A 25,571-nucleotide genomic window follows, 5' to 3' on the forward strand; every position below is an offset into this window, starting at 1 on the left:
AAAGCCAACCCAGCCAGCCCCCTCCCCTGGGCGCCGAGTACTCACCCAAATCAAGAGCTGCACCAGCACCACGTTTCCTTTCCTGCAGGCCAAGTGGAGGGCAGTGCGCCCATCACCGTCTCCGCAGGTCTCGTTCACCTCTTCCCGAGTCCCGTGGGCAAGGAGCAGGATGACCGTCCGCAAATCCTCCTCGGCTGTAGCCCTCAGGAGATGCTGGCCCAGGGAAAGCTCCAGGCACTGCAGCGGGGCAAGGAAGAGCTTCTGCTCGTATTTCGCACGTATCCAGCGCTCTTTTTCTTCCCTAGAGAAGCCAAAGGAGACAGGTCACTCCAACCTGGCTTTGCTGCCTCTAAGCGGTGGCAGTTCAGCTACCGGCACGCTAGCAAACAGCGGTGAGCCGACAAGAATATCACTCCCCCTTCAAATTTTTGGCAAGAAAGCCCTCCCAGAAATAGTTCACCTAAACCTTGTATTTGCAGCAATATTTGCGTCACCCACCTCATCATTACCGAGCCATATTACTGCAGTGCCCAAGATCCCCCTCGGTGGACGCCGTGCCTGCAGGGTTGTAAGATTACAACAGCCAGGAGGTCTTACAAAACGCTGGGCTGCCCTGAGGGCTGGCAAGAGCCCCCACCACCCAGAAGACCCAAACCAAAACAGGCAGCCTGGCTCCACGCGAAGGCTGTGCTGCAAAATACGTTACAGAAAGCGCACCGCAATTCTGTAGCTAAGACCAGAAGTAACCAAGCACCTGGGCTTGCAGTTCAGAGCGGAAAGCAAGCCCCGAAAGGCACGGCCTTGCTTGCAGGGGTGCTTTTTCCTTCTACAAGTTGAGCAATGCTTCCAATGCAAGAGGCCTAGGGGTGGTTCCTCTGTTTGTTTTTTTCCAAAGTGCAAGCCACCAAAACAATACTTAGAAGCACCGTTTCCTCCTGATACCTCAAAGAACTGTCAGAAGCTTTCTGGATGCTATTAGGTCACAGGAGAACAAGGATTACAAACAAGTCCCTCAACTCTCCATTAAAAAAAATTACCATACAATTATGTGATCCAAGAGATCTAGCCCTAGACAAAGTCCCATTTAGAGGTACCTCAGGTAATCTGTTCAGCCTGTGAAAACCATATATATCACCTAAGCCAGGCAACTTGTTACCGGTGACAGATTTTCTCCCCTGGAGTACAAAAGGCAAAGCTCTGTTTATGCCTGTCAGCCATGTTTACACTACTCCCAGTAATCTAGTGTCAGGTTAGCCCTAATCTGTTTTTAAATACTTATGCAAACAGATCCTTCCAACAGCAAATCTGGATTAGCTTTGCATCATTTCCTGGTACATGTGGAGTGACCTTGCTTTGACCTCCCTGGATGCTTTCAGGCACAGCTTCCCAAAGCATCCGCTTCTCTACCCCACCACAGTTCACCTTACAAACAGGCCCAGGGCTTTTTTTTCAAAGAAAAAGTGCAAACAGAAAATTAACACAAAGAGTGCTTCGTTTAAATCAAACCTTTGAATGACTCCTGCAAGCTAAAAGACCAAAAAAACCCACAAAACATTTGAGGAGCTGCAAATTAACCTTTGATGGCAGGATCTGATAAACAGAGCATCATTTCAGGTATTCCAGATGGAGAGGAGGAAGAAAAGGACTTCTGTTACCATTGCATCCTCAACCCATGCTTTTTGCGTTTGTATTTTTTTAAGGTAAAAACCCAAAACCAGTGTAATGAGGAGAATAAAAGAACATACATGCAATCATTTACAATAAATCGGGCATTCTTGCAACACTTCTAAGTCCAGTAACCACCCAGTGTATCTTCAAGAATAGTTAGTAAAGCTCTTATATGTTTTTAAGATAAGTATAGAGCCTGCAAGTGAATCCCTCCTCTCCCCCCGACCATCTTTTGAGTGATAGTAATTTCTGACTCCTGTCAGATCACTGGTTGCTGTGAGCACCATGGCTTGAAGAGAAGTCCCTTTCTGTTTAGAAAACAAGCTGTTTCACAGAAGTCTCACACTTCTAACCACAATTCACCTTAAACTGCAATAGCGATGCTATGGTATGTGATGAAATAGGGGCAATAAATGCCAAGTTCAGGCAGAGATCTTCAAAGCATGGGAGCAGTGCAAAGGCAATCCTGCTGCTCTTGGAAGGCTGCGAGAGAGCGGGACAGACACCAACGAACCAATCCTGCCCAGGTTTATCCTGCTGTCTCAAAAGGCTGGAAAAAGAACAGGAAACCCCTTTAAAAACAAATCTAACGGGAAGGGGAACGTGCTGCCATCTGTGTTAGTGATGGAGAGGATGCAAACGGTCCTTCTCTAAGGCACCATCCTGTAGAATGATCAAGCCAGCCCTGCGTGAGTGCTGACTGTATGCTCCGGTCAGGATTCATCCTTTAACCAGAGGAAACGGGATGCAGAGCAGGGGAGCAGGCCCCTGCAGCAGGCTGTGCCACCCGCCTGCGCTCACCTGAAAGCTCAACCTTCGCACGTGGTTATTTTACCATCACTTCAGTTTCCCTTTTCAGAAAACCCGCCCGGTTTTTCTTGGCCACATAGGGCACCAAAAGACTCAGTTCATTAAGGCTCAGTTCTACCTTTTGGAGTCACACTAAGGGTTGTGGTGGGAACACAGCAAACACTACAAACAAAAATAAGGGTGTTTTAAAAGCCTCAGACATTTGGGGGCAGCACGTCACTGACGTCGGCTATCGAATGAGATTTAGATCTTATCAACTGTACAAACTGGGCACAAGAAAGGTACGTCAGTTGGATGTTCTGGTAGAACATGAAACTTGATCACAGAGGCAGGAGGAAAAGCACGCTCGCCCACGTCTCATGGGCAGCCAAAAGGGTGGGGAGGTACTGTTTTTGAATGAGTATCTAGAAAAGTTTTTGAATGAGTATCTAGAAAACCAATGTCCACAGACATCCTCCCTACAGCTCTGGCACAAACCGTTTCTTTTTGAACGGGAAGTCCTGGGGACTTCCCTGGAAGACAGCTTCAGCTCTGCCGCTCGCATTCATCTCAGAAATCCTGACAACAAGACATAAATACTGTAATTGTTGCTCTGATGCCCCAATTTCACTTCTGGGATCCACACCTTGTCTTGGTTGAGGTTTCATTTCCTCCAAGGAAGGCCAGCCCAAGAGCAGAGTTGTCAGCAGTAGATCACTTAACCTCATTGCAGTTCCCTGGAGGACCACTGTTCACATCCCCTGTTAGCTAATGAGCTAAAAAATGAATTATTGGAGCGGTCAGCAATAAGCAGGAAGAGGAGGCACAGTGTTTCATTTCAGCCAGGGCTGACATACCTTTAAATAAATCAACTGAATAAGAGTACGAGGAAATGTGAGGAAGAGCAACTAATCAGGAGAAAGACACCGAACCAATCCCTAAAAATAAACTAAACGCACATCGGCTAGTAAATATTCCCCTCATTTTCTTCCCTTAGCTGTAATCCTGGTAACTTCCACTCTAAATGACTCCCTCAACACCGGAGACGTTCAGCTGCAGTTGTCAAAGCCAAAACAAGACTCTTACTGAGCTTCTAAAATCCGGTGGAGTCCTTTCCTCAGGACCAGATTAAAGCCAGTGTGCTGGAGAGGCAACATCCTCATGCGCTCAGATGGTCCTGACGATACCTAATGCTGGAGAACGTGTGAGCTGCCTCTTCCTCAGAGGAGTACTGAAATGACTTCTCTTTTCTTCGGTGATCATGCTAGCTGTAATTTTTTCAATGCATGTGCACAAATAAATTAACAGATTATAAACTCCTAGATAAACTTAGAGAAAGAAAAAATATAGTCGTAAGATCAGACTTTCTTTCCTTCAGCCCTTTATCTCTGAAGCTATGCATTCAAACCCAGGCTGCTGATTCAAACTTCAAACCTCACTGGTTATACAAGGGCCAAATACAACAGAGTAAGACTGCAAAATACTCTGCGGTACCCCGAGAGGAATGAGCCACTAAAGCCTTGGCCAAAAAAACAAGCTCTTTGCTTTTGCAGGAGTCTCCATCACTAGTGAACTCTAAGTACACACAGTGGTGTGAATAATGACATCTCTGCCACGGCAGCGATACTGTACATAGGTAAAGGGTTATTAGAAACAGATGAAAATTTCAGTTCTCAGTTTATTTTGATCTAATTAGGTGCTTGCTTCTCAAGATAATGTCCAATTATTTAAATTACTCTGCCAGCCACATCACATCATTATTATCTGGAAACATAAATACTGGGCACTGTAAGGGGGGAGGGCTAACTAGGTTGCATGAGAGAATATAAAAAGCAGATTTGCTTACAGCACAGCTTTGCTCCGGGAGCTACACTGCGTCCCCCACTTGTGGGTTTGCACCAGAGATGCTCCTTTAGGAGCCCACGTCCCACACAGCTCGGCCCCATCCTCAGTTAAACACGTGTGGTTCTACACCCGACAAATCTGAGCAGAAGCCTCGTCCCGCTGGTATCAACTCTCCATCCTATTCCTCCTCGCTCCCATTCACTTCTGCCTCCAACTTCATTTGTCCCTCTCATACACTTGGCGGAGAGGCATGAAAGGCAAACACGAAACGGATGTGCAGGGTGGAAATAAAAGCCGCGTTCATATGGCAACTCAGACCTGATTGTGTAGGCAATGGCATGCGGTTGGAGAGCCTGAGAACTTGCCATCAACAGGTTCAGAGAGCCCCAGAACCTGCCGTTCAACAGCTCCAGCGCGAGAGCAGCCTTGTTCTTACCAGAGCGACAGCATGGATGGCAAAAGTGTTGTGTCGCCCGCTCGTTATCTAAAATCACTCACCGTTTGCTAAAAGGCTCAATGAAATTTTGGAAGGTTGCACTAAAAACGCAATGGGCAGCAGGTATTTACCACGGCGTAGCATTGATTTCCCACCATTGGAAATACCGAGCAGGCTTGGTGCAGGCATTTTGAAGTGCAGTTTTATCCTCCACATCTCTGACAACACTAAAAAGCTCTTGAAATTTTTTACCTTTTCTTCTCTCCTGCTAAAGAAAATAATTCCGTAGCTGAGGAGGGCCTCTAAATGGTCTCTCCAGCGTCACCATTCATGTGCCGTGCCGTGTGTTGCCATTTCTGGTTGCTCACTGAAGTACAACCGTTTAATGCAGTAGTAACCTGGCCAGCTCAGCAAGAGCACTGCCAAATTTTCTCTCCTGTTGGCCAGATGACAAGGCTAATGCGTCTCTTCCAAGAAAATGAAGTAAATCTAACCCCCGTACCTCCCAAACTCCTGGAGAGCCCCAGAATGTGTCATCAGCTTCGTGGTCCGGCATGCAAGAAGCAGGCATCACCTAACGACCAGCGCCGGGCAGCCGGCTGCGTGGGGCTGGCCATTTACAGAAACCCCTTCGCGGTGAGCCCGCACGTGTCTGACAAACAGCATCCCTCTGGGTAGAGGCGGCGACGAACGCAACGTCGGGACGGGGAAAACAGAAACATCGGGGTGGGGGGGAGACGGGATCGAAACGTTGGGAGAGGTTCGTGGTGTTTTTAATTGCAACTAGCAGAGGGGGGAGAAGAAGAGAAGGCGAGAAGAAAGGGCTAGCAGCAAGGAATTTCCAAAGTGTCTTCCTGCCCCAAGCAAAGCAGGAACTGGGAGGAGAGGCATGGAAGAGGAGCTGGGAACAATATGCTGAGAAAACACAGGGGCTTCCTCTCTCTGCAGGAGAAGACCCCACTCTATTGCAAAGCAAGTGCTTAGCAGTTGACTGCTTCCTAGCATGCATGCCTTCTCTCCCCGGCTGCGTTGCTAAGGGGGAAGGCGCACAAGCCCACCAGGGATATACAGGTCCCCGGCAAACAAGAGGGCTCCAGACAGCAAACAAAGACCGATGGGTATTTATTCCTTAATTACGAAAAGCTTTTAAGAAACAGGCCACTGTAAATCCCGCCTGCTAAGGAAAAGGACCAAGATTTATGTGCATTGGGGCAAAGAGGAAATAAATATCTCTCTGGCTCCTGATCAATATTATGAGTGTTTTGCCAACCTACAGGGTGTTTTATGAGCTGTAAGGACAGAAAGGGATCATTAATAATTAAATAAAGTCAACCTATTAAGCTTATTACTTCTTACAAGTTAAACATCCCTGATGGATGAAGACCAGCCCTATAGGAAAGCCACAGATAAGCCAACTCATGTCCTGCCTTGGGACTCTGGACCAGGGCTCTCCTGGCGAGCAGTGTAGTAACCCAGCTTGGAAATGATTTAATTACTGTCTTTGCCAGGGAAATTATCTGGCTGAGGGCTGCGTTCAACCCGCTGTTAAACTTGCAAATCTGTGTCCACCGGCAAGGAGAGACAGAGACACACAATTCAGAGCCGTCCAAATATGCCAAAGTCAAGTTGCTTCTCCTACTACCAGACCTATTCAAGCAACCAAATCAAAACGCTGGCCCCAAAAGACACAAACAAAGCTGGCTTCCCATCAGAAGCGTGCCCAAAGCCCCTCGCACGGTCAGGGAGCTGTTTTCTGAAGCCCATAGGTCAGGATCTTCTCCACCATTAGCTCTACTACCACATTTTCCAGTTTGCCTTTTACAGCTGTGTGTATAAGGGAAAAAAAAAATAAGCCCTACTGTGCATGACGGACAGAGATCGCTCACACGTGCAAAGCTGAATGTGCTTCTCAAATTAATCATGTCTTGCATGACACCAGTACAATCGTAATTCGGATTCAGCTGAGCTTCTCCACTTTCTTTGCCCTCTCTTCTGGCGGTATCCCCCTTCGTAGGGCTCCAAAATAACTGTTATTTCTGCACTTTTAGGTTAGCCTGCCAGTGATGCCACTGAGTAACCAGCAGCTCTCCCTTAGGTGTGAAGGTACCTGCAGGATTTATTACTGCGCAACATTAATTACCAGCCTGGCCGAGACACCAAGGTTTACTGACTTCAGGCTTTTTAGATAAATATCCTGCAATTGTGGGCTCTGATATGTCACATAAAATTACAGCAAGCTTATGTTTTCACTGCAATACACTCAATCTAATAATTTTTAAGGTACACTTGATAAAATATATCACACCTGAGGTTTACTCTATATAAAGTTAAGCAAAAGCTATGTGACATACAATGGCAGGGAATACCGCAGATACTAAGAAAAGGCTTATTAAGTTGAGAAAAAAGATCACAAGTGTGACAACTGTAAGGCCTGCAAGCTGGTTAAGTCTTTTCTCAATAGAAATCCAAGCTTTTTTTGTTCCATGCGACTATGTGAAATGAAAACAGTCCCTAGAGATTTAAGGAAGAGCTTGAAGAATGCCACAAATTGTACTTTTCCACTAACCCCAAGAGCCCCAGAATTTTTTTAAACAGCACTGTAGCAACATTTAGGAGGGAAAAAAACCCCTAACAATGGTGAACTCTAAGGATTTTAAACACTTAGCTAGGTGAAAACAATATAAAAAGCACTGTGAACAGTGGAGGAAGATGGGTTTCTGCTAACACGTGCAAGGAGAGACCCTGTAAGAATCTGGAATACAACAGCCATAAATGACCGGTCCCTTCTACCCACCCTCTACTGACCAACGGAAAAACTACTGAAATCACGATCCGATTCCTTTTACCTAGATATTGATGTACAAGTATGTAAACATCCTTCTAAGATTTAAACCAAATCATATCACTGTGCTGGCTACCAGAAAAAAAAGGCTGAGTTACCACTGTGTGGTTCTAGATACATACGTGGATCGTTTCCACTTCTTGGGTGGTCAACCTCAGCATTTGGGCATGCTACAAATATTACTTGAAAAAAAGCCAAAAGCTGCTCCAGAACCGTTGCATGGAAATGCTAAAACTAAGGACCATATTTGCTTCTTGCTTGTTTGCAATAATATATATATATATGCAGAGAATAGCAATTGCAAACACGTATCTAATGCATTTCATTATTCATGTGTAACCATACTTAACCTGATGTCTTAAGTGTATAAATCAAATTGCATTGTGCCAGTACCTAAACACAGACTGGAAATTTCAATTTACAATTTGATACACAGTCACTCAGGTTAGAAGATTCCATTAATTTGCAATTTGTTAACACTAATTTTCTCCTGTAAGAAGGCTATACTTAATTCAATAGTATTTTAAATATAGCTCAAGAAATCGTTACATACTTTTTTCCCTTTTTTTAGAAAAAAAAAAAGAAAATTCCATTTGAAATCAATTTTCACACAAAACGTGATAGCAGTTTCGGAAAGATAAAGGACCTAAAAATGAATTATTAGGAAATGTTTTGTGAAAACGAAGGTAGTCTGTTATCTTGGTTATTAATGTCTAAAAATCTGGCTATTTTCACCCCACACCAGGCTTCTGCTTTCATATTCATACCAGAGGAAGCTCTTGTACAGTATTCAAAGCGGGGGGGGTGTGGGGGGGGTGTGAAGGGAAGTGACATACAAATATTTCAATGCATAAATCTCAATAATCTGTGCCAGGTGAGAGACGGAGCGAGGTAGCCAAGTGAGGTTCCCACAGCCCCTGAGTAATGTGGCATGTAACAGGGACGTACATCAGCCACGCGCTCTCCAGCGGCTCCTCCCGTGATGCGACTATCACAGCGCATTAAGGATACCATAACAGTCGCTGATGTGATCTGCTTTGGAACGTATCACATCATAAACAGATGAGAGAAGAGAAATGGAGCTTTCCCCCTGCTCATGATGCCGGAAAGCGGAGAAGGAACATAGCTATGAGTGCACCAGTGCCTTACAAATAATGAGGGGGGGGGGGGGGGAAAGGAACCCTCTGAGGTCTACCAAACTCGCGGCGCAGACATGGAAGGGATTCTCAGATGAGACCCTGCTTAGCACACGAAGGTGGCTTCAGCGATCCCAAATGGAAAAAATGTGCCGTGGGCTGCAGAATGGGCATGTAACCTTTACCCAAGGATCAGGACCGGGAAGAGAACAGTCTAATTATAAAGATCTTCAAAAATTTTCTTGACAGTTTTGATCCTTTGTTACCAATAACTCCTATAGTTTGGTTTACAAGGGAAAACAGAAGCCCTTTCAGAGGGCTTTAATATTATCTTAATTCCAGCAGAAGCAGTAAGATGACACTCTTTGGAGTATTTGGAAACATCCCCCCCCTCCCAACATTACACTGAATTTATATAAGGCATAAAAGAGAAAATACAAGTAATAAACACTGTATTTGAGCATAGACTGTGAAGAAAAACACATTTGGAGCAGCAAGCAAATAAAAACAAATGCTTGCTCTGCACAAGTCAGCAGTGGAAGGCAGGCACGTTTGCAGCTGAAGATCTTAGAGGGCCGGGAATTAGCTGCACCACCCCCGTGGGCAGCACTGCTGCGACCCACGTTCTTCAGATGCCACGGGGACCTCTCTGCTGTCCAACCCTTCCCCAGTGACTTGGAGCTCGCCTCTCTGCTCCCCTCACCTTCAACCTCTCCTCATCAGCAATTCTGGTATCTCTCATACCCTCCTCTTCCCCACCGACACCGCCAAGACACCTTGGCCTCTTCCACCACACCAGCTCTACCAGTTACTTCTTCAGCTGCTTTGGCCGCCTCTTACATCTCACCGAGGCTGAGGACTCTACAGAAATCGCGGATGTCATCAGACTCTTCCATTAGTCACATTTTGTTAATGACTGTTTTTATTTAGTAAAAATGACGCCTCTCTCGGCGAGTTAGATCTCCTGAGGTATTCTCTCTGCTCAGCAAGCGAAGGGACTTCCCTCTACCTCACTTTTAGTGGGCTGCAGGTGTTTGATGACTTTCTAAAACCACAGACGATAATTAGTTTAAAAGAGGTTGTTGGCAGATCAGCTCACATTTCTGAAAAAGCAAAGATGATGAAGAATTAACTTGAGCAGCTAAGACTGTAAAAAGACTTGAGAAATCCTCAGCACTTAACATCCACAGAAGTCCACGAGGTTTCCTCTGTACCTAAGAAATGAAACCTCAATGCTGGGCTTTTTTTGTTTGCATATTTTTAACAGCAGGACACGCAACATTGGGGTCGCCCAAATGCGCCGCAAAAGGTGAGATTAGAAATGGACTCGGCTTTCAAAAGACACTCAAGTGCTCAAGTACTGCTGAGGCATTTCTAATTGCGCACCTCTGCCTATTAATCACTTGCAAACCTTTAGGCTTTTATGATTTACAAGCCATACGGTTGGTGCTTAACAGTGGGAAACCCACATAAAACCTGACAGCAAAGAAAATCCACACCGGAGACGCCTGCCAAAAGAGACAGCAAGTTCCACTTCGAGAGCACCTCTGGAGAGAGGTGTGCAAGGATTTAAAAGCTGTGTGCCAGAATTAAAGTCAGAATTAAAGAATTAAAGCCTCTTGCCCAAGCGCTCTCAGCGCATAAGTGCCCTCTCTCTTTCAGCTACTTCCCTGCAAATCCCTCTTCAGGACACATTTGGAAATTATTTAAAAACGATGAAATATCCCTAATCTGTTACCAATTAGAAGAAACATGTGAATATTATTTTCTAATTTGTGACTCAATCTTAAAAGCAAAGTCACTGAAATAATTACATCGGCTCCTGAATTTTTCTGTTGTGCTCCCCGCCCCAAAAGAAATAGTGGGTACGTCCTCTTCTGCCCAATATGCCTCAGGGCCTGAATGTATCAATAAGTACATCAAAGCCCTGAATGGCAACTGCCAAAAAATTGTAATTTCTGGTTTGAGGCAGCTGCAGCCCAAGGGCTGCCAAACTGATTAGTTACCTCCTAATGGTCTTTGTGCAACTTGGGTTTGTGGCAAGGAGGTGGGAAGGAGGAACCAGCCAAGGAGGATAGAAGTTGAATAGTAAACACACGGTGTTCAAGTTCTCCACTACAGAATTGACCAATTTCCAGCCGGCCGTTGATGTACAAGCTCTAAGCCAGGATTTATAAGAGCGACGACGTAGGCTTCTTTTAAAAACCCAGACGCAGTGCGACTTGAGTGACTAACTCCTGAAAATTGGTAATTTCCTGGTGGTTAGCAGGAGAAGGTCCGCCAATGGGGAAGCAGAAGCTGCTAATAAATTTATAGTGCGTTATATGCCAATTAGACCCCTTCAGCCCTTCAAGAGGCAGCACCACCAATCAGGTTATCATTCCACAAATGTACTCTTTAGAGCTGATCTCATCACAAATCAATCCTGCATTTAAAGTGCAATTCTCATTAGTATTACCCGGGAATGCACGTGTGACACAATGCAAGTGGGTATTTTTCTTCTCCCCTCTAAGTGCCCTTCCCCAGTGCCTTGTGCACAGCTATTTACTTCTCGTACACAGTCACATCTGAACTTAAAATGGTAAACAATCATTTTGAATACCACATTAATTCAGCATCGAACCAGATTTATTACACACGTCATACCTGGGAGTTTCACTGTCATTCACAAGCCAGCTGTGAATCTCTTTGGTTAAATTACATCCTTACGTCTGACCATGCACCATGCAATATTCTATCAATACCGTGACTCAGAGCGGATCCCTCAGCTTCCCACCCCACGACATCCACAAGTGCTAAGACGCTTGACGCTGCTGATCTGGGCATTCAGAAAAAAAGGAAAAATACAGACGCAGAGAGAAATAAGTAGCCTGTGTGGTTTAGCATCTTCAACATACAGAGAGATCTACTTTAAACCTCTGGTCACATCTTAGACCACACCTTGGTGCTTACAGTCTATGCAAGCAGCACTGTGATTTGGATGCTCTGCCAAGCAAGTTTGCCTCCACTTTCTGCTGAAGAAGCTTAGAAACAGACTTTAGTTTCAGCTTTGTAGCCTGTGGTGGTACAAAGATACCTCCTCGTCAGAAACACAAGGCAACTTGAGTCACTAGTAATGCATTTCCCTTTTCTTTTCCTTCTCAAGCGAGGTTCAGAGCTCGGAGAAGTGCACCCAGAAACCTGACCCGACCCTAGGTGGCCTCTGCATATTCCGATTCAAAATTACTTCAAAATTGTTCTGATCGAGCTAAAACCTTTGTGATTTGCTCTTGTCAGCTGCCACAGCACGAGCACGCGTAGCAGACAAACGTCGTGTGATTATTTCAGTTGTTCTGGCTCCGAGCACTGTAAGATGTTCTTGGGGGGGCTCAGGAAAAGGCTTGTGGGATCTCCTGAGCTTGTGCCATAAAGAACAAACCACCACAGGCTTTCACGGTGCTTTGTTGTCCTCCTGCAATGGGATGTGCCAGAGCATCGGGATGTGACAGCCCATGTTGGAAGCTCACCTCCCCGCACCTCCCTGACAGAGAGAACATCCACGTTACATGGACTCAAGGAACAGGAACTCTCTAACGCAAGAATTACCAAAGCAATCTTCCCTGTTCCCTCTCCTGTGCAGCCAGGTAAGCTCATCTTTAGTCACGGTAGGACCAAATTTCACTAGCCAAACTGCTCCTGCCCCCACTCATTTTAAATTTTGCCAAGGCTCGTCGCAAAAAAAAAAAAAAAAACAAAAAAAACAAAACCAAAAACTTAGGAAGAGCAGCACGCCATGCCTCAAGCCTTGGGCTGTCACCTGCATCTTATTTCTACTTAACCTCTTAAATAACACTGGAATTCACTTTGTCCCCTGATGGGCGCCGTAATGAGAACCACCTGTCAATCACGGCTCCATTAGCCTGGACAGACTTTCACTTCCTGAAACAATTTATTGGATTCCCAGAAGCGAATGGACCTTCTTCCTTTTGAGCCGGGTTTTTTGGGGGGAGCTATTCAGCAGGAGCGGGTCTCCCTTCTGTTCCTGCTGAGCGGTCATTGTTTCCCCCGTTTGCTCATGAAAACGGTTTCCTGAGTTGACCCACCTCTTCTTGTCCCGGGCAGGCCGAGTGTTTGCCAAAAACTTCTTTCGGCTGCTCAGTTCACCGGCGCTATACAAAACCCACCAGCTGTTTCCAGCCACTGGGGCAGGGGAAAAAGCCAATCGTGCTGTTAACCCCTTCCCAACAAAAACCCTCTGAGAAGGAGGTCTGCTGGGGTTGGGTGGTTGGTTGCACGCGGAGAGCTAGAGGGGCGCGAGCCTGCCGTCCTTACGGCAGATGAGCGGGACTCCGAGGTAGCTCCTTCTTCCTTAGGAAAGAAATATCCGCTCTCATTTAGCGTGAAAACTAAATATAATTTTGTTTTCCTCTTCTTTTCTCTTGGTTACACTCAAATTGCAGCTCAAAGAAAAATCTTACTAATAGAGGGTAAAACCACTTTCGCTGAAACATTATCTTTAAAGGAGTATTTTCATTTCTCTGAATGTGTGCAGTCCTTATGAGGTTCATTTGCAATGCGCCTATCTGTTTTGATGAGATAATAAAATGTATTTTATTTAAAAATACTTCCATTTTCCCCCAAAGGAATTTAAATGGTCAGTTAATCTTTCTGCTTCAGAACAACCTACTGAGTAAATAAAAGAGGGCTCAAGATCATATAAACCAATATTTTTTTCATTCTAACACTGGTCTCGAAGAATAAAATACAACTGTACCTGAGCATCGGCTGTACGCCCTTTTAGTATAAATCAGTTTAACTTTTAGCCTGGGAAAGAAAAAAAATGGCAACAAGATGATAGTTATCTCTAGCCTTCTGTGATTCTCAAGTCAATAGTAAATGGGGGGACTCGTTAGTGCCATAGTGATCCAATCAGGATGAAATTATGCAGTCATGTAAGAAATAATATCTATTAGGCTAATTTAATCAACGAATACTTTACAGATGAATTAGAATGCAGAATCCAATTATTTCAAACATTTGGACTGTCAGCCACTGTGTTTTTGAAGCAGTGGAAGGGGAGAAAAGGAAGGTTTAAGGATCCTTTTAATACCAGGGTGGCTGGGCTGTATTTACAGCAGAAAACTGACAACCACAATCAGCACCTTCCGTGACTCAGAGGGCTCGCACCCAGGCACCTCTAATTTAACCCCTCTCCACGGCTCCTGGGGCACCTTCCTCTGGGATATCGGTATGGACAGCTTGATTTGCTATTTTCAGTGGCTGATAATTACTGTCTCAAGTCTTTATAATTTCCCCTTGCCCGTCACCCTTCTAAAAGAAGGCTTACACTCTAATTACAATAGCTCTTTTTTTTTTTTTTTTGAAGATAAGATGTGCCCCTGGATTGGTGCAAAACACCCTGGCGTGGCAGAATGCCATCGGTTGTACATAGTATTTCACAGAGACGGGAAATGGTATACACATAATTACTACTAGAAGGGGAAATTAGCTTAGAATGCAACTTGACTCAAATAGGAGAGGACAGAAGAACTGAGGGCTGCGAGTACACACAAATCATAACCTTGATCCAGCGTGACTCAACATCCACTTTGCTGATGCTTTGTCAAATCACAAGAGGATCACAATACTCACCAGAAGGCCATCATTCCTCCACCAAGGAGACTTTTGGATTGGGTCCTTGTCAGAAGATAAAGGCACAAGAAATCCCACATCCACGGTCTCTCCGTGGAGAATTTTCTCCCGAATCCACCGGACTTGGTGTTTCACAGAGAAATACAGCAGCCACCCTCAGGCTGAGAAGTGACTGTGAGAAGTCTCCTCATCGCCTTTCATAGTTTAAGGTGGACTCAAGTCCCCCAGCACTTCTCAAGAACTAGTGAAACATCTTACACACGTGCCTACACTGGCCAGTCTCACCCCCTGGGGAATTGCCCATTGCATTTATTATCAGACCAGTTACTTGAAGAACCGAAGATGGCGAATGGGTATGTTTTGCTCAAGTCTATGGGATAAAAATTACTTTTTTCCCTCTCTCATCATTAATAGACAAGCTAGTCCTGAAAGCTATTACTAGCTGGTATGAAAGAAAACAAGGCTACAAGAAAGTGAAATCTTTAATTATCTCCTGGACTATCTTCCACAAAGAGCTGAATGAGCTTCATGCTGCAGCTTAAGCAAAAAACCCTTATGCCATTCTGTTGGCTTACGTATTTCTTTTGAATATTCGAGCAATATCGTGAAGAACGCAGAAAACCCAGTGCCTGTTGCAGAATATAGATGCCCCATTGCTCTGTAAGGTCTGTGCTGCGATTCCCAACATACCTGTGATCCAAACATTTTTCTGCCCTGTCATCTGGAGCGGTTAATGGACTCTCTCACTGACTGGCTCTTGCTTATTTAAACATTTAATGCTCTTCTGATGCCCAAATTATGCCTGTTTCATGTGATGGATTAGCACAGAATACAGCAGTGACAATTTTCTGCAATCTGTGGAATATCAAATTTTGATTACTTCAGGAGAAAAAAGTAAAGTTATAAGTAAACTGTTTTGATTGATAAGAAGCAGAGCAATACTTAATGCGCTGGTTCATTGGAAGCCTTGATGAATGCCTGGCAGGACTATGATGAGTCTCCACAGAAGACATGCAATAGCTTTGGGAAGATTTAAGATATTTATTGCTCAAATAAAACAAAACCAAGTGAGATGAGTAGGTGAAGTAGCACAGGGTGATTGCAATCTGCTGATCAAGACTGAGTGCAATTCTAATTTTTGCAGAGGAAAAACAAACTAATTTTCCAGCTTGCCTACAGAGCACTGATCGTTATTTTAGGAATTTCAGATGCTGCTTTTCTCCAATGAGGAACCAAGGACCATTCCAGGTTTAGGTCTTCATAGCAGACTACCTTCTAGTTAACGCTGGCAGTTGTTCTACTTTTGAGCTGTAAATTATTTAGCAGTACCTTTTTAAGATAAAGATTTAAGATCCTCACGGGACCCACTCCTTCTAGTGGCAGCATTTCCAGCTGTGAAAACTATCGACTTCAAGCTGAGAAAGGTTTTCCAGAAGGAGCGTTCCTAGCGTGGCGATCTGGCTGCCACCTCCTGAAGCTTCTGCGCACTGATGTCTAGCAGAAGTACTAACTTTTGCTCCAAAGCAAGGTGGAGAGCTTGACGAGACAGGCTGCTTTCTTATCAATTACAAATGTCTCTTATTCAGGGCTTCGATGGGGATAACATGTCAACAACCTTCCTTGTCTTCTTGTGATGGTAAAAGCAGATGTGACCCCGCCAGTCTGAAACACTTGCTGAACTGCGTCTTTGTGAAAATCCCTAAAGCTCTCCCTGACTGCGAGCGAGGAAGGGACTTTGTCTTGAAAGCATCTTCCCAAAACAGTTCAGCCCAAGGGAATCTTCTGAGAGATGCAAGGAAGGAAAAAAAGCCACCACTGAAGACTATGATGCATTTGAAGGGAGGGTTGCATCAGAAGCACCTTCTCCTCCTCCAGAAAAAAGGAAGCTTACCTTTTTGAGTCCACAGTGCTGTTTTGCTATTAAAAAAGGCACAGTTACAGTTACGCGGTGAAGAGAAACGAGTTTTTATTTTCAGTTTACTGTTACTGGGTGGGGTTGATGGAAGATTTGGACAGAGGAGTCTGAAAGGAGGCTTTCTGACCCTAGGTGATTAAAACGGTTCTCTTGAGCGGAGTTTGTCTATTCTGAAAAGAAGCAGGGGGAGACTCCAACTAATCCATCGGCAATCTACTGCTGCAGACAGATGCGCTGCTTAGAAATGACAGCTTTGCAACAGCCACCCATCGTATGTTGTCGAAAGAACTGCCCGAGTACTACAGCTATCCCGCTGATTTTCAGCTTTTCTAGCTTACCTACTCCGAGAACCAGGATGGGGTGTGATGGGAACACCGGGGACTTTGCTGGCCCTCCGAGGAGGGTGAAGATCCCGGTAATAAAACGAAGGATGCTTACAGCTGTGTTTGCAGGCTGAGGACACGGTGGCTTTGGAGGAGGCTTTGGTATTTCAGATGCAGAGTAGAACCCAACCGCAGGGTCTGATATTGCTGCCTGTCAAGACAGACCATGCAAGAGTGGAGACTAAGGGTCTGTTGCCTTCCCTGCAAAATGCTTGCACTCTTCCAGGGCTGTTACGTTGGGCTACCACATATCCTAAATCACATCTTCTGCTAAAAATGTTCAGGATGAGATTCTTAAGCCGGATGTGATCAAAGTATTTTTTGAGGCTAAAAGAACCATTTACAGCAGACAAAATAATATTTGTTGATTATTCTGAGGTCCAAACAATGTGACAGACTTAGCTGGTTATTTTGTAAGGCTTTTATAGTGAACAAAAACGTTCCTATTATTGATATCACCTGACAATTAAAATGAATGCTTTAATTTATTTTCTGCACTAGGAAATTTGTATTTTCCATCTGACAAAAACCAGGCAGCTCCCACAGTCAGAAGGAGATCTGTGGAGTTTCTGAGCATTTTTTTTCCGCTCCTGGATCAGGCCAGGAAGGATGGCACCGAGAACTCCTGAGTCAAACCCTAAATCACATCTTGGCAGGGAACTGATCCCAGTCCTGCCTCGCTGAACCATGCCCGGTGAGCTGAGTGCTGGCAGTCCCAGCAATCCCGCCGTTTGCTTGCAGTCCATCTTTCAGGAATCGCTTCTGCTTCTGAGGAATACAATAACCTGGCTGCTACCTCAAATCCTGCCCGGATGCTTTGAAAAAAGCTATTGCTCCCTTAGAGATCAAGTGGGCAGCAGCCCCTTAACAGGAACTGGTCTATGAGCTACCACCACATGTCTAATTAATGACCCTGCCGGTCGCAGCTGGAAGAGCTGAGCTGGGGGTGATTAATTAAATTAGCTGGCAGAGGAAATTACAGTGGAAAAGCCAAAGTTTGATTGCTCCATAATTAACCGCAGTGCAAATAATATCTGCATCTATAACTTCCAGCGATGAGATCAGAAGCCAATTGAATTTGGCACTGATTGAAGCTGTAAATATCCTGTGGTGAAAAATGATAGGTTTGTTCTGAAGGGAAAACTTACAGAAATGGACATCCAGCGGATGCAAGAGGGGAGCAGGGGACAAGGGAGGAAAGAGCATTGGAATTAGATCTTGATATCAGCTGATTTCTGTAGTCTTCTGGAGTGGTAGAGGACTCAACATGGAACAGAAAGAAATATTTAAAAAACCTGCTACAGCTGCTGAATGCTGTGAGAGTCCTTATCAGAGATTCAGCAAATCTGAAAAGTCAAGGCCATCTAGATCACTCGGTCCCTTGCCCTGCTCCCCATCATGTGTTTACTAGCAGTGGGATTCATGTATTTCCCTGGGAGATGACTGCACAGCTTAAGGCAACGGGTCCAAACACTTCCTCTCGATTTTATCCACTAGTCCTAGGAGCACTTTCTTGAACTTCCAGAACCCATTCTTTAAAGGAGCCTATCACCTCCAAATGCCCATGAACCCCTCCGTGCCCCCACAGTTATGATCATTTCATTGACCCCTCCCCTCCTGAAGATCCTCACTGAAGACTTGAGATCTTTCTTCTCATTCTAAGAAATTCCCTTTCTATTTTGGCAAGTTACGGTCATGACATGCACTCACCTTCATCCCCGTATTGAGCTGAATTACTGTGAGTCTTATCCCACCTTCACTGCTGATTTTTCACTGATGCCTGAGATGCACAACCCCCCTAAATGAGCCAAGTTTTGTTTACATGCTTTGCAAACTGCTACCCAATGTACTCTTGGACAAAAATTGCATATTCCAGATATTTTTTTTTTTTTTTTTTTTAAAGCAGTGAAACTAGTTTTCCTGGATAATAGCTAGAGGGGGATGTATTATTCCTTGAATAATAGCTAGAGGGGGATGTATAATATATAAATAATATTTCATATTTTATGTATTTTATACATTACTTTGCTCTGCTTGGTAAATTTATGTTTGGTAAATGCACACACCTCAGACAAAACTGTCTATACCAAGATTCCAGTAAAAATCCAGAATCAAATACTCTGAGGCCAGAAAGAATTGGATGTTAGCGAAAGGCCCCCAAATTACAGTTCACACCCTGAGGAAACCTCGAAGCAAGCACTTGAAATGAGAGCCAATTCCTGGGTCTGGGCCAGGCGGCATAATTCTACCTGCTGCTTTCTGTGGAAAGCTCATGATCTGACTACACCTGCAAATAAAGAGGTGCAATAGGAGCAGAAGTGTAGGTTGGAGCAGCTGGTGCCAAGGTCTCTATATATTAACGATCCAGGGGCATTACCTTCGATTGATTGAGCCTCATCCTTTGAATCAAACATTCCCAACTATCCAAGAGGTTCAAAGCACCTTGGGTTGGGCCCTTATATTCAAAGCAGCACACTGGGTGCACGTGGAGCTTCCAGTCGGGTTTCTCCAAAGGGAATCCAGTTTGTGTGGACCAAGATGATCCCATGAACCAAACTAGGGCCACCTTCTGCTCCAGACCAAAACACTTGTGTAGGTACCGGCACCTACTTTGCAACCCAACCCTCCTCAACACGTCTGCTGCCTTGCACAGAGTGGTACAAACAGGCCCATCCAAAAGCGTATTACAATCTCCCTATTTGCATGAAAACAAAAATGCGATACTGATTGCAAACACAGAAGTCCTGCTCTGCTCTGTCATTTCTTTTTGACTGATCTGAGAGAGCCCAGACCGATCATAAAAAGTCGGAGACCTCTCAAAGTGCATTAATAAACAGCACAGTTATTGATTGCTGTCAAAGAAAATAGGCACATTCAAATTTACAAGCTATCCTGCCCACATACACACTCATGAGCTGTCCATTAAATACTGCTTGACAAATTATTCTCATGATTAACTGAAGACTCAACCAGTTTTCCTGCAGAGGAGCCAGGCACTGCATCCCATTCCCCTCCTCAGAAACACTTAGTCCTGTTCTTGCTTGCTGAGCTGCAGCTGCAGTGCACTATACACCTTTTCTATAAGACAAAAAGTTCTGCCTGTTTAGCCCATTATTTGTCTCAAATATGAGGAATAAAATCAGCTTCTTTTTTTTTTTTTTTACTACTGTATTACTCCTGTGCTGTCAATACTCTTTTTTGCTTTACCCTGAAAGCCTTCCCTGGAGACTGGGTTGATCCCTGTATGTCCCAGTACAGCAGTGAGATGGTCTGTCACCTCTTGACTGTTAAAATACAAACCAAACCTCCCACTCCCAGGATGTCACATGCACTTGCCTCTTAAGACAGTATCACATTTGATGTTGATCATTTTCTGGAAGGTCATTTTCCTTGCACTACTGAAACATCCTTTCTGAGGTTTACAGTAAAATTTACACCATGAAACCTCATGTTCTCTTCTCTCTCCTATTCCACATTTTAACATATACAGTGGTATCCAGCGAGCTGTCTGATTCCACAAAAATGCAAATGTGACAACAAATGCCAGCTAAAACATTGGATTCGGACATATATTAGTCTTCTGAGTCCCAAAACTTTATCAGAAGAGTCGCTTTCTCAGACAATCACTTCTCTCATTTCATTTTGAGCTCTCCCATTGCACATTCTGTGTGTCCCTAACTCTCACCTGCTCCTCCACCTTTCCCCTCCAAACACCTCAACACCCCCTGTAAACCACACTATGTTCTCAAAAAAACTTCAGAATGTTGGTGACTTACTTGTAACAGAACTGCCATCAGCCGTAGCAAACGGACACTTTGCATTTCAGAGGGCCCTTCGGCAGTTAGGTTTATCTAGCCTCCAAATATGTTTCACGGAAGCACCAGCAAACCTGTGTGCCAGCTACATGCTGCCGTACTGGTCTTGGGGCTGATCTGCCACAGGCAAGGGGCTTCACAAAGACTGGGTTTTGAAAGGACACGAATTAGCAAGAAATTCCACAACATAATTAAGAAATGTTCCCCTTCCCCAATTTTAAATTCTCTGTTGGCTTTAATTAACTTGCCCTAGAGCAATAAGCCAGGCAATGAGGTTGGTGAACTCTTAAAAGTATAAAGCAAGTTGTCTCTGCACAGCTCCCACTCCACTCACATTTCAAGCTGTAGCTATGGGAAGTTCTTTTTCTCCCTTTTTTTAAAAAAAAAAAAAATTAAATGGCTCTTTAACATATAAACTCAGCAGTATTTTACTGCCTGGCTGCATGGAGAAAAACCTGTATTCTGCCTGCAAAATGCTAGTGCCAGTGGATTTCTATATAAATAAGTGAACGAGAAAAGATCCAACCAAATTATAATCCAACATAAAACTTATATTACACCATAGGAGGGAGTGGCTGTTACTTCCAGAAGTGACCTGGTAAGGTGAAGTGATTTCACTGTGCATCTCAAAGGGGCCTGATCCTCAGCTAGACCATGGGCAGCTCTCCTGCAAGGAAAGGCTGCGTGCACCAAACCTCTGCTGCACAGTCACCCCACGCAGGGGCGAGTGGGTTTGGACATTTCCCTGAGACCGTGGGTGATCTGTGATCACTTCCAGCGTGCGTGCAGCACGGGCACACCAGTAAATCCTCGTCTCCTCCAGAGGGATGCCAGGCGAAGCAAGCCCCGACCTACACCAGCGCTCTCCTCCCTGGGGTGGGTGCCCACGGCAGCCACCTGAAACCACGGCTGGGTGCAGCTATACCGACCAGAACTGCAGTTCTGACTACTTCTCAAAATTGCAACTGCAATAATATTTTAAATCCATTAAAACTCCTCTTTCTCCTTGACTGGAAGTCTGAACAAGTAATTTGAATGTCTGCAGCTGCTTTTTTTTCCCCCCTCTTTTTCGCCTTAATGCAACCAAGCAATCTCAGGTATCTATTTATGACTGGTCTGAGCTGTGGGAGTTGCACAAGTGGCCAAAGCAGATCTGGTCTGGAAAGGCTCAGGCAGGAGCACATGCATGTAATTAGCAAAGGATTAGAGCTGTAAATTTTTGCTTCTTGAGATGAGAAAGGAAAAAAAGTCAACTTCTGGATATTATCTCAAGCTGGAGGCTGATGATATCCTTCAGTTTTAGTACAGAGTGATACAATCCTATTCTTTCCACTTGCGGAGGAGTCTTAAAAGTGGTAATTGAGGTTGTGATTTAATTGTGCATGCACCTTCATATTCCAAGTCTGTCTGGTGCTGTAGAGAGATGAAAATACAACAAAAACATCACTCACAAATTCCGACCTGAATGAAACCAGGAAAATTTAAATCTTTTGGGGAAAAAGAAAAGTTAGCTGGGAGATTTCTAGGCCATGACATAATCATCTGTTCAGCACGAAGACTTTTTGAAGCTTATCCCATCTGTACCTTTTGAGGCTTACCAATTATTAAGAGATGGCTTCTTCTCACTACCGTACGTCTCTGCAGACTCGCACAAAAAATGCTTCAGCGACAGGACTTTGCACTGTCTGCACAATCTAGTTAATAGGCACAGTAAGGCATTTCATGTCACTCTAATTTCTACCCTCTAAAGGCTCCGATTCGTCACCTGTGTTCACCTCAACACATTTTAGCCTGCTATTTAATTACTTTAAAGCTGGAGTGATGGTGGTCTTATTTCTTCCGGTCACTCTTCTCTTTCAGGGGTTCGCTGCTGGCTCCCCCACCAGCACCCGCACATCTGAAAATCCAGCAGTAAGTGCATTGCCTCTGACAAACGGATAATATTTGAGAGCCGTGGGGAAACTGCATTTGGGCTGATGTGTATATCAAGTTTCAGTCCAGTCAAAAGCCAGCACCATCTTTTCACTGCTGCCCTTTTCATTTAGTTATCTTACTGAAGTCTTATCTCCCCAGTCCCTTGCCATAGGCTACCAGCTTCCTGCAGAGCCAGAAACAAAGCTCAGTCTTAAACAAAGGAAAAAAAAGGAAAAAAATCACAAAAGAGAGAAAGTTGGTCACAGTTACTGTTATGGAGCCCTGCAGGTTCTGTAGCCACGACCAAAGCAAAGGCATGCTGCTGCTTCTGTGCCTAGTGTCACCGGCCAGCAAAGCCACCAGTAGCACGGCAAGGCACTGCCTTTTTTTAAAGTACTGTTAAGCATCGCCACCACTGGTTTTAGGCATGCTCTTTTCTCTGCTGTTCCACCAGCTCAAACAAAGCGATCTGCCATCCAAACAACCTCCGAAGGCTGAAATGGTCAAAAACAATGCTGGGGGATGAAGGAACATAACTATCACCATCACCTGTGCCAGCTTCTGAAAGCTCTCTGCCCGTGCAGCACAACCTGCCCCTCACATCCCATCGGAGTTAAGTCCAGGAGAAAAGTAACACGAGGACCACCTTCCCGCCCCCTCAGCCGAACCAGTGACAGCCTGCCCTCATATTTAACCACAGCTGGCTTACGTATCTCTTAACAGCAGAAAACACATGCAGAAATGTTAAATATGATTTCTATAATCAAGCTGCAGCAGCACGAACCAGGAACAGACCGGCTTTACAGTAACTGCTCTTATGCCATGTGCAGCAACCAATCTGAATTATATGTTTAGTTAAACCGCTTTGTGGTTGGGTGAGACCTGACAGACAAAGAGACAGCCATGACCTTAGGGCAGAAGAAAGGAAAAGAATAGGTTAAACACCAAGTGCACAGAGAAGCCTCAAATAAAATGGAAATGTTTTACGTAAGAATTCTTTCTAACAAAATACACATTTTTTAATATGCTGGATATTTCCCGTGCCAGCCAAGCAGCTCTGCTGAGTTTCTCAGCAGCAGCAAGCACTTGACTTCCAGTACTTTCCCCAAGTTGAACGCACCTCGTCGATGAGCCTTTGAATCTGACCCGAGGGACCTCGTAATAGCTGATGCTTGGCATTTGGCATTTTTTTCCTCAATTGCTTTTTTGGGGCCTTTTTATTATTACAAGTCTCAGCCTCACAAACGCCTGAATTTCGATAGCAACACAAGTGTTAAATGCGTTTCCTTTCGGAAATAGCTGATAAAATAGCTACTATTAAAGACAGTGAGGGCAAGGATCGCTTTGGTAAGGCTGCCCAATTTTTTATACAGTAAATTTCATCTTTCAGGTGCTTTTAGCTTGCCGTACTTAAGTGAAACTCTCCATGTTTGTTCCTTAGGTGCTGTGGAGTAGCAGATATGTGCATGCACGCACACACTATGCAGCGTGGAACTTAATTTCAGTGTAAATGTTAAAAAATGAGTTCAAGCAAGCCTAGCTAATGTAAATATACTCCCCTGCAAATGTTCTGCTGCAAAGATCAATCATTTCTGTATTTTTGAACAAGGAGGTGCTCCTGGAGTCACAGAAGTATCTGTTGTCCTCCCCGTAAAAACCCCATCCGATTTGATAGATGCTTACGGCTGAAAATAAGGAGCACATGAGCTTAAACAAGTTTCTGGTGGTGGTGTTTTGGGGTTTTTTAAATACTCATCTACACCGTGCTTGGCTCACCTCAGAGTTCAGACTCTAAAGCTGCACTACACTGTACTCCTAATTCAGGTATTTCATCTTAGGTAGATAAAATAAGCACTGTAACATCTGACAATTAGTTTGGTTTCAATCTCCAGTCCATGCAGCCAACTCAAAGTTTGGCAAAGCAGCAATTTTTGAATTTCTTTTTGTTAGAATGTATCAGGGAGAAAACGTACTGTAGAGTCCACCTGTTACCTATTTCAAAACTACTCAGCACCCATCTGTATTTCGATCCCAATGAGCAATGCCGGGGCGCCGTTTCACCTTGCCCCTGATGTGCTCTAGCTGCGGGCTGCGGCTGGAAGGGCTGATCTGCCCCCCACGTGCCCCTGGCCACGAACCCTCACTGCTTCCTTTACATCACCACAGCGCCCACGCAGGCTGCAGGGTGGAGGGGACCCGTGGGTGGAAGGGCAGCACGCTACCTAGGCAGTGGAAGGGACCCGTGGGTGGAAGGGCAGCACGCTACCTAAGGCCGATGCTTCTCCCTCAGCAAAAGCCTTCCAGATCTCTTCAAGATCCTACAGAAAACTAACTTACCCCGTCTTCTCTGTACTCCTGCAGAAGAGCTAACCATCATCTGGTCTGGCTGCTGGACCGAAATACGGCGTTTGCTTATGGGCCTGTCCCTTTGCAAGTCTGCAATGATTCCGGGCTGCAGCTGGGTGGATGGGAAATGTCACTGCCATATAGGTACCGCTGTCCATCTTCTCTTATGGCTGAATTTGCTGTGGCATACGACTGAGTCTCATTTCTACTTTTTTTCTAAGGGCTTATAAGCTATCAAGGAATTTTCTGGGGGAAGACTAACCCACAGTGGCTGGCATCTGACTCATTTTAAGTGGTACTTGCCTTTGGCCATTAACTTGATGTAAAACATATTTTCCCTCAATGTATAAATATAATATCCAACTTTTTTTCATTTGAAATTAATCTCTCTGTTCTAATTAGCTTTCATTCCTCTGTTGTAGTACCACAGATAAACATCGACCCAAGTAGTTTCTCATAAACACAGTGATGGCTCTCTCTCTATTGGCAAGCTCTGGGTTGACCTTTTCAAGTAGCTTATGACCAAGCAGATGTGAAAACACAGCAAAGACACTTTGGTCTTCAAATCTGAGCTGCTGCCTAGCTCTGCTAGGTGTTTGGGAGAGAACTCATATAAACCAAGAAATAATTGGGCCATATCTAAACCAAAAGTTAAGTCTGAAGCCAAGATCCTACATTGTTTTGAGACCTTTAGAACAGGCACTCAACCAACAGAGTGGTTCTTATCCTAGGAAACAAAAAAAAAAAAAGAAATTTTTCTGATGGATTACGGATTTATGAATTCTGTTTTCCCAATGTATCTCCCCACTGTCTCACTCATCGCTGTTCATACAATGGAAAGAAATTCTCCT

The 25,571-nt window shown here is 44.6% G+C and overlaps 1 protein-coding gene across 13 annotated transcripts in view; it reads right to left on the minus strand.

Moving 5' to 3' along the window:
- The window catches only part of AGAP1 (ArfGAP with GTPase domain, ankyrin repeat and PH domain 1), a 390,393-nt gene that overhangs the window by 9,218 nt on the left and 355,604 nt on the right, over positions 1-25,571 (minus strand). For all 13 annotated transcript variants that reach the window (XM_042784244.1, XM_042784242.1, XM_042784241.1 and 10 more), the window contains one exon: positions 46-301. In XM_042784244.1, coding sequence (XP_042640178.1) covers positions 46-301 — 256 coding nt within the window. The remainder of the gene's footprint in view (positions 1-45; positions 302-25,571) is intronic.

This window comes from Tyto alba, unplaced genomic scaffold (genome assembly GCF_018691265.1).
Source record: "Tyto alba isolate M040663 unplaced genomic scaffold, T.alba_DEE_v4.0 Super-Scaffold_7, whole genome shotgun sequence".
NCBI lineage: Eukaryota > Metazoa > Chordata > Aves > Strigiformes > Tytonidae > Tyto > Tyto alba.